General features: G+C 35.7%; 1 protein-coding gene across 6 annotated transcripts in view; it reads left to right on the forward strand.

Annotated features, from left to right (window-relative positions):
- The first annotated feature begins 524 nt into the window (after positions 1 to 524).
- Positions 525 to 14,479, forward strand: part of Klc (kinesin light chain) — a 185,361-nt gene continuing 171,406 nt past the window's right edge. For 3 of the 6 annotated variants that reach the window (XM_085949052.1, XM_085949055.1, XM_085949056.1), the window contains exons 1-2: positions 525 to 593; positions 857 to 931. In XM_085949052.1, the coding sequence (XP_085805178.1) occupies positions 891 to 931 (41 nt within the window). In that variant the 5' untranslated portion in view covers positions 525 to 593; positions 857 to 890. The remainder of the gene's footprint in view (positions 594 to 856; positions 932 to 14,479) is intronic. The other 3 variants (XM_085949054.1, XM_085949057.1, XM_085949058.1) reach the window with 1 other exon arrangement.

Here is a 14,479-nt window from a genome sequence, read left to right on the forward strand (position 1 = left end):
TTAGAAGCGCCACAAACGTTCGCTACAGTGTCAGCTTCCTATTTTTATACATTTTATTGTATGTCATGCATATTGTAGAAAATTAATATATTTTAATGAAGCGTCTATTTTAAAGTGTGTAAGAACTCTTCTGTCCACTTTTACAGTTACTATTATTGTAATAAGTAAGTAAGTATGTATATTGTTTGATATTTTTTTTACAAATGATGGCGAAGACCCATAAACACTATCAATATTATTATTTTCAATTGCAATGCATCTCTGTTAAGTACATACCTACTCATGTCTAATAAAATTATTGTCCTAAAATTCTTATGAAAATAATGTAGCGAAATTATGATAGGTAACTTTGATTAAAAACTTTATAACTCATCATTCATAACTAAATTTGACTGCGTATTTATATAATACACCTCAATTCCATTCAATGCGCAGGATATATATAATCCAAACGTTTAAACTATTACTTTTAGTATCCCCATTAGTAAAATAATAGAATGACAACAATAGAATTGTGTCTTTTCAGTTGGCAATATTGATTCCAGAACAAAGTCGCGAATTGCTGTAGTAGTGGAGCTGTCAATATAGAATTGGTGAGAATTTTATATTTATATCACCATTAATCATTGTCTCAATCTTGTCTGTTATTTAAATATTTGTCTTCTATGGATCCCACACAATATTTTACATGTATATAATAGTTATCGGCCGTGTTTTGGAACTGTCCGCAACATCGCCATTTTCTTAGCTTTCTAGTGGTAAAAGTGTTGATATTTTTGTATTTATTTCTGTATATACGATGAATATGATAAAAACCCGCACATTTACTTGACGCTTGTTAATTTTTCATCGCCAGATCAATGAAAATCCTGCACTAATGATACCGCCTTATGGTGACAGTCGTTCTTAAAGTTATGGATGATCGCACACCGTGAGTGATGATACTCTATGCACTTGTTTCTTGTAGATTTTAGAACAATTTAAAACACAACAATGCATTATATTGAGAAGCCAACTAAACATTTAATAACCCTGTGAAAATCTTGCATGAAAAAGTGCTTCGTATTGATTCTATTTCGTATTCAATTCTGGCATGTTATTTTTTTTGCAAGTTCATTTATTTTTTATTTTTGCGTGAAATTAGTCAATTTGTGTTATTTTTATTGTCTCTGTGTGTCTATTTTTATTTATTACCTCAACGCATGTTACGCTTTATCGGATATTCCGACACAAAAGCATATATTTTTATTAATTAAAATATTGCGTCCGATTTTTTTGTACAATCGCTAATAACCTTTAAATTTGACGTGAGAGTATTATAGTCCGTTGTTTTCATTCTTTGCCTTATTTATGTAGTACAACACAGTGCCGTATTGATTTTGTTTCCTCTTTATTAATAGAGTCTTTTCATTAGCCTCATAACATAAATGTCAGATCACCTTTTGAAAAATATGTCGATATGACATACGACGTACCTACTCATTGTAATAGGTGGATGACTCATTTCACGCCTAGTTCACTGGCGATTGTCAAACCTTGTGCCGAATTCGCAAATATCTACGCAAATCCGGAACAGTACCTATACATAATAGTCAATAGTAGCATGAGTCTGTTTTTCTTATGTATGCACGAATCTTCGAATTATTCTAAAAAAATAACCTATAAATAATTAATTTTAAATTTTAGATAGGTATCTATCCAAATGTATTATTTTGAAAAGAACATAACTATTTATTTTTCATAATGTCTGTAACTCTGTTTCATAAGGATATTAGATAGGTATACCATAATTTTTTATTTTTTTTAAATATTATTCTTCATTTTCGTGTTCCCCGATATTGAGGATCGTGAATCCTTTAAATATCTTAGTTATATCTCTCCATCGATCTCTGCATTCCGTCCGCATTGATGAAGGGATTTTAAGAGATCCGCAGTGTCCTTTGGGTGAACTCATCCCTCCGCGACGACCCTCGACGTTTCCGCTGACGATGAGCATTTTTAAATGACAATTTACTCTTATGGCTTTATTATAGAACTGCACAATTTGAATATCCGTCAAAAAATGTGTTTGTCCACCTATATTTTATTACCTAAGAATATACGCAATGCCATCAAGTGTGGATTCAAAATCTGAAGAAATAATTAAGTCCCACGTACCTGAACATCGTGAGACTACTACTTCTACACTGCTGGTTTCTTTATACATTACTTTTATTCGTATAATACCCAATCTGCCAGTTAATGTTGAACATTTAGGTTTAACGTTTTCTTCCCTATCATTTCTATGGGAAAGAAGACCACAGTTTTTAACAGCATATTGTCTTCAATTTACATATACAAAACAGATGAACTTGTGACCATGGCCCCCACATCCTCAGGCCAGGATGTTTGGCGGGCCCCCCTACCTATTGCTAGGATTAAAGATAGTGTAAAGTTTAGATTAGCGTTTTTCAAATGGTGGTCCAGGTAAAAGTTCAGTGTAGTATTTTTAACGATTTTTAATATTTTTAATAAATCCACTTGAGGTTGTCGAGTATCGACACACATTTAATCAAAAATTGCATTGCAAAACCACGTGTTTTAAAATGTTAAAGCCTCAGGTGAAATAGCACCGCAGGCGACTTTTTTTTATTACTATGAGAGCAAACTTGTGAAGTGTGTTTATCTCACTTATCTGGTCTATCCGCCATGCCGGGCCCCCAGGCTAGAGCCCTGTCAGCCCCCTCTTGTGGCGGCCATGCTTGTGACGTATCTTCCTCAGACAAAAAACGTCTCGTTAATATTATTTATTAGAATACTTCCCTTAGTTTATGTGCGGTGTTACGACAAGCGTATGCGTTCAGAATCATTACATTGCACGAGAAGACGATATTATAAATAATAGAACTGTATTTTTTATGTTCCTTATTATATTATTATCTTTTAAATATAATATTGTATGTAAGTAGGTACATACATTGTTTTTCATACTAATTTCAAAGCGGTTTTATTGCAGCTTTCAGTAATATGATAATCAGAAGAACACCGAATGAATAGTTCGGATAGACAGTTATTTTGTTATGAAATATTAATGTGTTGCAATTTACCAACGGCAATTTGCTATAAGTATTGTATAGGATATTTTGTAATGTTTTAGCAATATCTTTGGATATATGTATATACAATATATATATTGTTATCACGTAAAACTATACCTATTCTATAACTCAGTAATTAGGATCGTGAAGGGGCACCTGCCATAGTTTACTTTGAGAAGCGGCGCGATTTCACTCGCAGTTTGGTAATGTGTTGTACATATTTTTTGCCTTATTCTCGTTCGTACCAGTTACTTTTTCTCTTTAACTGGCGCTTTTTAAATTTTAAATCGTAAATAAATAATTAATTAATATATTATTTCGAATAACCAGCCAGCGTATCTGCATTTTGCTCTGTGCAAACGACGGGCCACTTGCTAATTTATTGTTTGTCGTTGTAGATTAATCTGCAACAGAAGAGCTCTTTATACGAATGTATTTTTTTTTTTACAAAAAAATCTAATAACTAGAGAATACTTAATATTGGACCTGGCTTCCTTAAATGGACAGCGATTATCTTAATATTTTAGAGTTTTGACAGTGGCTTGATGTTTATTTTATTCATATCAATTTTTTATCATTATTGGGATACGATAAGCATTAAAATAAACATTTTCACGCGCATTGTCACGTGTTAATAAATCTAGCAATTACTAACGATTTTTTATTCTCAATCCATAAATGTTAAAACACCAAACTATAATAAATAAATAAATTGGCTGTAGGTTTGTAAGTTAATTCGTTCATTTTGGTTAGTTCGTCTTATTTACAGACATTTTTTTTGAAATACTCATGTTTTTTTGTTCAGGGATTAATTAATATTTTTTCAATCTCAACACATCTATTTTCTTAATTCCACGATATGTGTACCTATTACCTAGTCAATCATGAATATGTGGTCCTCAGCCTATTTCCAAAAGTCACTCTTCGCTACGGCTTTCATGTAATCCTTTAAACACTTTAAAGCCTTGTAAAGTTTTTCTTCATTTTAAAGTCTAGCTAATAATATCATTAAATGCAAATATATTTTGGGCAATAGTGCACGCCATTCACAAATAGACTCTTGTGAAGTTCTTCCTGCGACACTCCCAGCATATCTTCAAATGGTATTACATTGTTCATTAGGTACGCTAAAAGGTATCTAGACTCACGAAACAATGTTCCTTTAGGCATAAAGTCCACTAAAGCAGGCTTACGGGGCGCTCGCGCATTTTCTATGTGAATCATCGAAAATACAACGTAATCAAATACGCCAGTGCACACTGGATTTGACGACGCATAGTGCCCGCGTGCCCCATGAGTCATCGTTTTTGGCTTCTCAGCGATACGAATTAACGAAAATACAACGTAGTCCATTCATTGAACACGGCGAGCAAAATCACGCTCCTGGGAGCGTCGTCGATAAACGGGCGAGAAGCCATTATTTAATAACAATGAACTCTTTGTTTAGTTATTGCGTGTCCGATATTAATTACAAGCCCCGAGAAATTTAATAATATTTTTATTGCTTTGTTATGACTGTTATGAGAGACGCTGATAATAATAATTATTTTGTGCTCCTTGAGCCCCTTATTACATAGATGAAGGGTAATGCGCGGGTGGGAGGGGGCCTACTCAGTAGTGAGCGCACCGAACGCTTTTTTGGTGGGCTTTATGCCTTATGCCACTGTACCCACTACGAGTGGCAAGTATCGTGACGGGATTATTGAGTTGTTATTACCTTGGTTACTCTTCACAATTGCCAAGACTCTAGCCCCCAAAAGCACCGGTGAATTGATAGCAGATTTAATATATAGAAATGTAAAATCCATCGCCAAGGTTTTGAAGCAGTGAACTTTATGACGGCTATAAAACCCAAGTATAACGAAACGTCCCGACTGCCCTCAATATTGAATGCATGTAACATTTAGGTGACAAACTGTAATGCATATTATTATCATACAGACGCGGCTATTGAAAATTACATATTCTTTACCTTTACACGACGGAAGTAATAAATAACTTAAGTACGCTGTTTCAAAGAACACTTCCCTAAAATATTTCAATTAATGTGAGTTAGAATAGTTCTGCAGTCAGCTGACTAAGTTTATCCCATATGTTTGCACACTCGACATAATAAACGTTGTAATCAAGTAATTTTTGTTATCGTGATTTTGCACTATCAAAATCACGTATATTTATAATGTAGCCTGTTATATCTCACCCAGTAGGAGTAGAGTAAGCCAGTTAGTTCCCTGCGCTGGTGGAGTGTAGCACATACCACTGCCGTTTGCTAATTAGATAGTCCAGTTGCACATATTGAATACAGCCATAGCTCTCTTTTCGCGTGTCTGCTTACATAGTTATATTTCGTTTAATTTAACCCGAATTACGACGTAACTCCCGTCTGGCCGAACTGTTTTAGCAATTAATATTGAATAAGCTCATTCTGGTTTATTATCTCAATTTGATCGGCACACTAGAGGATTCAAACAGAATATCGTCTAATAACTAATTATCCCGACATGTCCTTATAAACCTACAAAATAATTTGCTGATATCACATATAATTTATCATTAGAAACGTGATAACCTAGGTGGGATCCTAGCTTCCTCCAACAACTCTCCGCCTGCCCAATGTGGTATCCCAAGTATCTCCATCTGGCCAGCGATACATATTATTCTGCGTCCTATTTGGATTGCTCGACATTACTCTATTCGCCGGTGTCTTGTTGTTCATACGGTGCACATTACCTTGTCAGCGCAGTGTTTCAATCTCAATTTATTGAACTGTGTTGCACACGCTTTAACAGACCGTATGGTTGAGGATTGTACCTTCGCCGGTTTGTTCTATAGTTCTGACGGGTAACCGAAAGTGTACTTGAAACAGCGGGTGGGTAGCATGTTATGTAAATACTGTTGGTGATAGCGATCATAGACGATACTTATTATCCCCGTCTACGTGTACGTCCTGAGTGGCAGCGTTCGGCGCAGCGTTGAGCGTTTTGCGCAACTCAAACATATAACCGTATAAATGTATAACCAAAAAAAGACATTGTCTACGAACATTTTCACGCACGGTTATACGTTTGAGTTGCGCAAAACGCTGGCACTGAGGCCTCACACTACCTTTTGCGCACGGGGAGAAAAAATGGTATCCGCGTATCTCACCCAAACTTCGTTCCCACTTTATAAATTTGTTGTTTATGTATGTATAGGTACTTATCGTTTTTAAATTATCTAACCAGAAAAAAATTGTAATAACTACATATTTTTTTATTAAACGAATAATTTATTCACAAGATTTAAGAATGTAACATTCTTTATTGGACATACTATATAAGAACCTAATTCAGAAACATATAGGTATACTTATTATAACAAGTATCATCATCAGCCTGAATCTATTCACTGCTGGATGAAGGCCTCTTCAAGCTGCTTCCACTTCTCTCGGTCCTGTGCGTTGCGTTGCCACGTACTTCCCCAGAACTTTATCATTCCATCGATCCAGCGGCCTCTAGGTCTACCTTGCGGACGTTTTGTACCTCTTGGATACCACTGGATGACTAAATTTGTCCAACGATTGTATCTTCTTCGAGCTATGTGTCCAGCCCATCTCCATTTGGGGCTTTGAATGAACTCTATTACATCGCAAACCCTTATCTGCTTCCTTATTCACTCATTCCTCTTTTTGTCATTTCGCGTTATGCCCAGCATGCACCTCTCCATACCACGTTGTGCTACTCTAAGTTTCTGGATCTCTCTTTTACATATTTATTTTATCTCTGGATCTCTTTTTTAACAAGTATAATATTAGAAAAATAAATGAAAAAATATGGCGCCAGGCGGGAGTCGAACTCGTATCCATCTGATATTAGCAAAATTTTCTTGTCAAATCAATTGCGTGACTATTAGTTAATTTCGTCGTAATTAGCTAGGGTGCAGGTGGCTAAATTGATGAAGCACATTGTCCGAAATCCGATGGATGCGGGTTCGACTATCGCCTGGCACCAAATTTGTTTCCGAGATGTTCGCGAATTGTGTATGTTCAACAAAGGTATGTATATTCTAAATTTTACAGGGTTAATTCTCAGTGTTATAAAGAAAAAATCACGCTTTTTCAAGATCGTTTTTCATACGATATGCTTGTAATATTAATTATTTCATTTTCTCGTCTCACCATCTGAGTAGATTATTACCGAATAGCTTGCGACTGAACCTTGCCAATTTAGACGATATATTTATATTTTAATTTTGGGATAGGTGTTTCTAGAGCGAATATAGAGACCGTACCCACCTACTAAGTATTGCAAGTAAACCAAAAATCTATAAATCTATTTGATTTATTCTTTACGCTTGACGATTATGTCCCGCTTTGGATGGACGAAGTTTACATGTTGTTTTTCAATCAACAGAATGAATGTATACTACGTCATCTACGTAAAAAATAGTATGTTAAGATATTTACCTCACAACATGTAGGGTCCACCGAACGGTTATTTACCCTTGGACTAAACTTTAAGTTATTCACGATATCAACCATCATTGCAGCGATAAATCTAGGAACACGAAAATATATTTTTGCCGGTCGGTTTTTTAGTTTTTGTCGATATCAAAGACGAATGGGGTAAGTTATAATTGGGTCTACCTTCGGCAATAAATTCCAAAAGATTATTTGCAACTTTTCAAAAAAAAAAAAAAAACCTCCGACTGGCTGATCTTTTGATATTTGATTTTTGTGAGAACTGCTCGCATTTGCGCGATTTTCGATATGCTTTCAGACAAATTTGTTTCGCCAGTTCACATCATTAAAGATGCCTCAAACTTGGCTATGTAAAATGGTAAAAGTTTTTTTTGTTGCGCGAAACGTGAGTTTCTTTGATTTCTGACGGGAACATCTTCGTATGCACATACTATGCCATTGGCATTTCTATTATTCAATGTATAATTGAATTCGACCCATAATTTAGTAAGGCTCAGGACCACATGATATATGGACACTGTCAACTGATAATTTGTACACAAATTTATAAAACAATGCTAATTTATTTATATAATGTTTGAGGTTTTCACGGTTGTTTTTTATCGTAGTATATTCTTGGGTTTTCACCGTGTCTCCTTCTTCCTTCTTTACTCGACGTTTCGGGCTCGTTGCAGAGGCCATTATCAAGAGATTTTAATTTCTAATTTATTTAGTTTAATTTCGTATACATTGATGTAAAATTGTAGAAATGTGTAAATGTGTTATATCTGTTTGTAATGTCCGGTTAAACAGACGATTCCTGTAGCAATAATGCTTGAGTTGTGTGCATTGCTTAGTTACTAAATATTTTATTTTATTTTATTTAACTCTCTTCCACTTCATCGCCATTTTTGACTCGTTATTACTCTGGAATACTGTCGAATTCTTGATCTGCTTTCTCTATAAGTCAATATCTTTTGTAAGTCTTGTGGTAGATGCTATGGATTTGCTTATCTACCAGTGGATTCCTTCACTTAGTCACACTACACCTTATCGGCTTTCGCCCTCTGGGCCTCTATCCAGTGTGTCAGAACAATCGCATAATACTATGCAAGCATACATCGCCAGTTTTTCATAGCTGCTGTATCCATGCATTGGTTGTATGTTTCGTCCATGATATCGTCATATCATGATGAATATCGTGAACAGGGTGATTTGGGCGACTCGGCATGGGTCCAGCGACACGCGGAGCCTTTGTCAGTGGAAATCCTGTTGCATTATTGAATTGGTCTTATGGAGGAAGCTCTTCCGTATCTTACCTGATGGCCATATATGACAAAAAAATGGAGAGTCCGACACAGGAAAACCGAGTACAGAACCTTGATAGACATTGATAATCGGCATCATCGTCAACCAGGTCGATCCACTGGTATTCTTCGCTGCCACGTACATCCATCGAGCTTTATGACTTCGTCTAATCCAGCGGGTTTTATAGCGTCCCCGCGGGCGTTTAATGCCTCATGGGTACCACTATATGACAGCATCTGTCTAGCGGTTGTCCACTCGCCGAGCGACATATCCTGCCTTTGACCATTTCATCTGCTTACGTATCCGTCGGTTTCTTTTGTGATCTTTCCGCGTTGTGCACGACATGATTTTTGAATTTTTCTTATATTAAGATTTAAGAGTCCATGTTTTACGCTTATGTGAGCACTGGTAGTACACATTTGTTAAATACTTTACGCTTAAAAAACACTATATGGAGTCACTTTCCAAGATACTATTCAGGCGTCCAAACGCAAAAATTGATAATATTGGTAACTATTAAGTTAGCCATGCCCGTCCACTTGGCGTCAGCGTAATAATATAATGTATTTCTGCATGAGGTCACAGAATTGTCGTAATGCTACCCAATTTTATAACACAACGAAGTCGCTCATAGGCACTGCCGTGGAAAACCTATTTCCACTTTTCACGCTCCACCGTTTTCCGCTGAGCAATTTTCTATGCTTTGCGGGGCTCAGAAATAATAACTTCGGTCGGTGTTAAGTCGCCGCAGACTATACGAGATGAGAATATTGTATCCTCGAACGTTGTGAAGAAATATTATCGCTGTCTGTTACGCCTGATTTGAAGTTATATTCTGTGTTTGCGGCACATACTAATTTATTTTCAAATGTAATCTTACTTTATCGTGGTTCATTAGAATGTTAACAATATGTTTAATGAAGCTATTTTTTTTATTTATTAATTAAAATAAATCACAAACTATTGTATATGATGAATATATGATCATAAATTATGGGCCTACACAGAGTGGAAATTGTTGTATTAACGGATTTTTGTTTTTACGAGAAATGGATATTAGCCACTTGCTCGACCACACTTAATTTGCACAGTATGTAGTAGATAATTATTCCACATAGTTTAATGGTGATCAGGACCGGTTTCGCCCGCTTCAGTGTCATTGTAAAGTGATTTTGATTAATACAATGCCTTTCCACCAATGATTGACAGTTAACAGCATTACAGATGTATGCTTTATTCTAGACTGATGAATAATAGGTATAAACTAATTAAGAATTTAACATTCTACATTGAAAATGCGTGGGTAACTTGGAATAGCCACAGAAACATACCTAAATATTATTAAATAAATCCTTGATATTTTTGGATTAAGTGGAATTCGATCTCACGTCCGTCGGATCCTGGGCGAGTGTTTTAATATTTACGTTATATCTATTTTATATGCAGATATTTTTGAAACTGAGGTGCTGAAAAGAAGTTTAGGCCTTATTATATTTACTGGAATAATAAGCAGGTTCTTCCTCACCATGACTGTTGATCGCGAAAACTTTGGAATACAGCCGAATTCTGGATCAGGTTTTTCGTCTTTCCCTATCCATTGCAAGCTTTGTGGCGAATGCTACGGGGTTTTCAGTGAATTATTTTCCCTGTTTACCCCAACTCATCGAGGTTCGCCTCCTAACGTGGCACACCGCCGAAATGATGAACCCGTTTTCCCGAAGAATCGCATTTTCCAACGTAGGCCCACAGACTGCAGTATTTCATTGATTTTTTCATTCATTCATTGATCAGTTTCTGCACTATAGGTTCTGTGTTTATTCCATGATATCATCAGCAGAAGTTCCCAGTACCACATGGTAATGATATAATGAAAAAATGCAGACTGCATTTCAGGCATATTGTCGAGTGCCGTTACTTTATCTGGAGTCTCTGGATGATCAACTGATTTGTCATGTACTCTGACTTAGAAATATGAAGCATTAGGCGTCAACACCACATTTCGAAAGCGTCAAATGACTTCCGGCCATGACTCAAACATAAAATATATGTTTTAAGTAGGTTAAACAACCGTTTGATTACTTATATTTTAGGGAACCGCATCTCCATCGTTGTGCAACACCCATGCACAGCTTGCAGTTTCTTAATTCATGAAACGACCATAAATTATATAATACTGCCGTAGCACACTCGTAGCTTCATCGCTATTTGCTACGCCAGACGCTGCTACGTCGCGCCGTGCATACAAATCATTGCCTGGCGAATTCATCCTTGCTCTGAAACTTAACTCTGAGTCTGTTTGAACATTTTTCTTTCGAGTCCAGTTAGGACTTTTAAAGCTCAGCAGTATGGAGGTTAACTTTTCGTTCTTTACAGTAAGCATACGTGTTTCGTTTGAGGTGTTTTTTTAGTGACAGAAAAAGGATAATGTTACCCAGAAAAAACCTACTGGCAATGCGTACCTACAGTATGACATTTGGGTATCTACAATGGAGGGGCTTTTAAAAATAATGTATTAACGCTATCGCGGGGTCGCGCCACAGCACTCTTACTCCTGTCCCATTCGTTAATTCACTCGTATGGCGTCATAATGTCTGCGACAATGTAGAGATAAGCAAACAAAATACACAATCACATTGTATAGACAACGGGACGCGAGAAGCACCGGTGGGGTTTCGATCCATGTCAGGGTATTTTCATTACCTTCGTGGGTGGCTGAAAATTCCCTAAAGTTTTACAGGGCGTCGGACCCGACAATATGCTTAGCGGCTTCAATTTATCCGCATTCATCGATTTAACACCTTAAATTGATTGATTTAACAATTGCGGGAGTTGGTTTCCTTCTCCAGGCTCATAGTAATAGTAAATTCAGTAGTCTCAACGTGGTTACACGTGCTGTATGTCCACTTATAAAATCGTGTTCGACATGTTTATCGATCTGTGCCGTTTAACGTTATACGCGAATCTGAAATTATTGACATTTAAATTCACCGTGAGTTTGGACACTAAGGAATATTGAAAAATAAAAATATTTCATTGTGTTGGTATTGTCTAATAGGATTGTTAATAAGATTCATTTCTCGGCTGCACCAATGTGATGGGTAGTTACTACAATTAGATGAGACCAAAGGTTTTTTTCAATGGTATATTGACAAAGAGATTGAAGAAGAAGTCTAGCTTCTATGCGACCATTTATAAACTCTTATCACTGGTGAGAATATATTTTTAACTGTACTTATACGTCATTTTATGAACGCACACAGTATAAGTTGGGAGAAACGTGTTCATGATGGGGCCAAAGCATGTTATACGGTCAGAAAAGTGGCAGACACTGTGGCACAAATAAAAGATACGGCTTTATTTATTTATGGACCATGAAAAAGGAGAAAACGTGTAGTTGCCCTCCTCTAGAAAATGTAACTTTCAATTTAACGTAGTACCAGACATTATTGTCAACAGTTAGGCATACCTAGCTTCATATTATAAGTCGTGCTACGTTTTTGGCGTAGACCCCGCATCGTAGCAACTTGCTTCCCGTAGAGCTAGAAACTGTTGTTATTTTGAAAGCTTTTTTCGTATCGGACGGTATATCTACGTCCGATCCAATTTAGTTACAGCATTTTTACAGCGTGTAATCTTTGGCGAAAATCAAACGGTTTTGTTCTTAATTACCCCCTTGGCCCGAATTAACCCTCCCCTACTTAATAGTCAAGTTAATCGGCAAATATTGTATCGGAGGTTTTACGCAGGGGTATTTTTCGCTCAGTGTTAACCCGGCAGGGGTTGCGGTTAGTGTAGGAAAATTGCAATACCGGTATGTTTAATACTCTTATTGGATCAACGGAAATATGCGTAATTTAAAAAATCTTCGTGTATACGTGGTGGGTAGTGGAGTGAAAAGCTTGTTTTCTTAATAATAAAAAAATAGACGATGAAGTTGGGATATAATTAGACGTAAGAGTACATACTTACATAGTGAGATAAAACAACTTCATTGGAAGTCAATATTTTCGTTTTTTTTGTTGAGAAATTTGGGTTTCATTTTACATTCAGTGGATGAAGGCTTGGAAGTGGAACTTTACATACTTAATTCAATTTCAAGACATTCACAACATAACAATAAAAACAAAGAAATAATATTGAAAACAGTAGAAAAAATGATTTTATGCGGTCCAGTAGGGCTTTTTTTATAATTATGTCGATTAATGAAAAAGATTTTATTGTTTTGTACTTTTGATAATTTTCCAAAAAATATATACGTACTTATTTGATTTGGCCCGCATGAAAAAGCTTGCTTTTCAGTGATAAAATTGAGACAGTTCATAGACCAACGTTATCATTTATTATTGTAAATCCAATGGAATGTTGCTGCAAATGGAATATGAAATGACATTTTTCAATTTTACATTTAGGTATATTTAGTAACACAATATGATAGCAGAAGGCTTTGTTCAACGTCTTTTAAAATACCCGGTATTTTTAAAACCGGTACGCGTGCATCGCAACCCCTCATTTCCACCGTCGAAAGCTGTCCGAGCGTCGCGGCGCCGGGAGCGCACGCGCGAAGCTTCATCCCCCGCCCTCCGATAGGGGGCGGTGTTCAGTATCCGCCGCCCGTTCGTAGGGGTGAGACGCGTCGCGCACCCTCTCAAATAAAATCGTGAATCATCGTCCACGCGTTGGCCCTTTGTTGGAGGATTTTCATATAACTCGTATAAATCGACCACATTCATATTATATATTATATTTTCTGGCCCAAACGTCTCATCTGTCATGATTCTATTGATCATCAAATTTATATGAAATGTTCCGATATAATACGCGAATAAGTAACAGCGATATAACCTAGAATATGTCTGGGGTATTTTTTTTTCATATCACGTGTCCGAATATATAGTACCTTTGTATGCGTCATAGGGAAAACTTTTCTTATGCCCTTGGTATTAAATTAAATCATTTTTTTCTTGTTATATTCTATCTTGACTAAAGTGTTTTTGATGTTTATCAATCATATCAAGATTATTGACATGATGTATTATTATATTTTGTATCGTGTGTTTTAATGATGCAGTTATATTAATGTTCAATTTTTTTAATAACATCTAGTCGATATTTTGTTATATAACAAAATATATTATAGTGGATCCTGGTTTTACCAAGTTGTAAAAATGATATTTTACTTTATATAAAACCGCGTAACAAACTTGTAGCCTTATATAGATAACTTAGTACAATGAAAAGTGTTATTATTTTGTTACGGTATTTGGAATTGGCCACGAGGATAGATTCACAAGCTTTTATTATGGATATTGATTTAAATTAATAATAACCATACCTCTTCAAAAAAATATTTGTGTATTGGGTTCTTTGACAAAAATATCGTTTATTTTAAATAATTTTAATGTATCAATGCGATACTACATTATTGATTTTTTTTATTCATTCCTGAATAATGCAGTAATAATCAAAATGTGTAAAATCATATCGTCTACTGCCAATAAGATATTGTCCGCGGGGCCAATTTTGGCAAAACGATTCTCAAACTTAATTATTGAGTAGTATTTTATTTTTTATTTTTAAGTATTTTCAACAACCTTTTCAATATAACCATCTTATAACCGTTGTATTCAATAATATTTTTTAGATATATTATAAAGGA

Source organism: Rhyacophila brunnea, unplaced genomic scaffold (genome assembly GCF_057557595.1).
Source record: "Rhyacophila brunnea isolate RB1 unplaced genomic scaffold, BYU_Rbru_1.0 scaffold_21, whole genome shotgun sequence".
Lineage (NCBI taxonomy): Eukaryota > Metazoa > Arthropoda > Insecta > Trichoptera > Rhyacophilidae > Rhyacophila > Rhyacophila brunnea.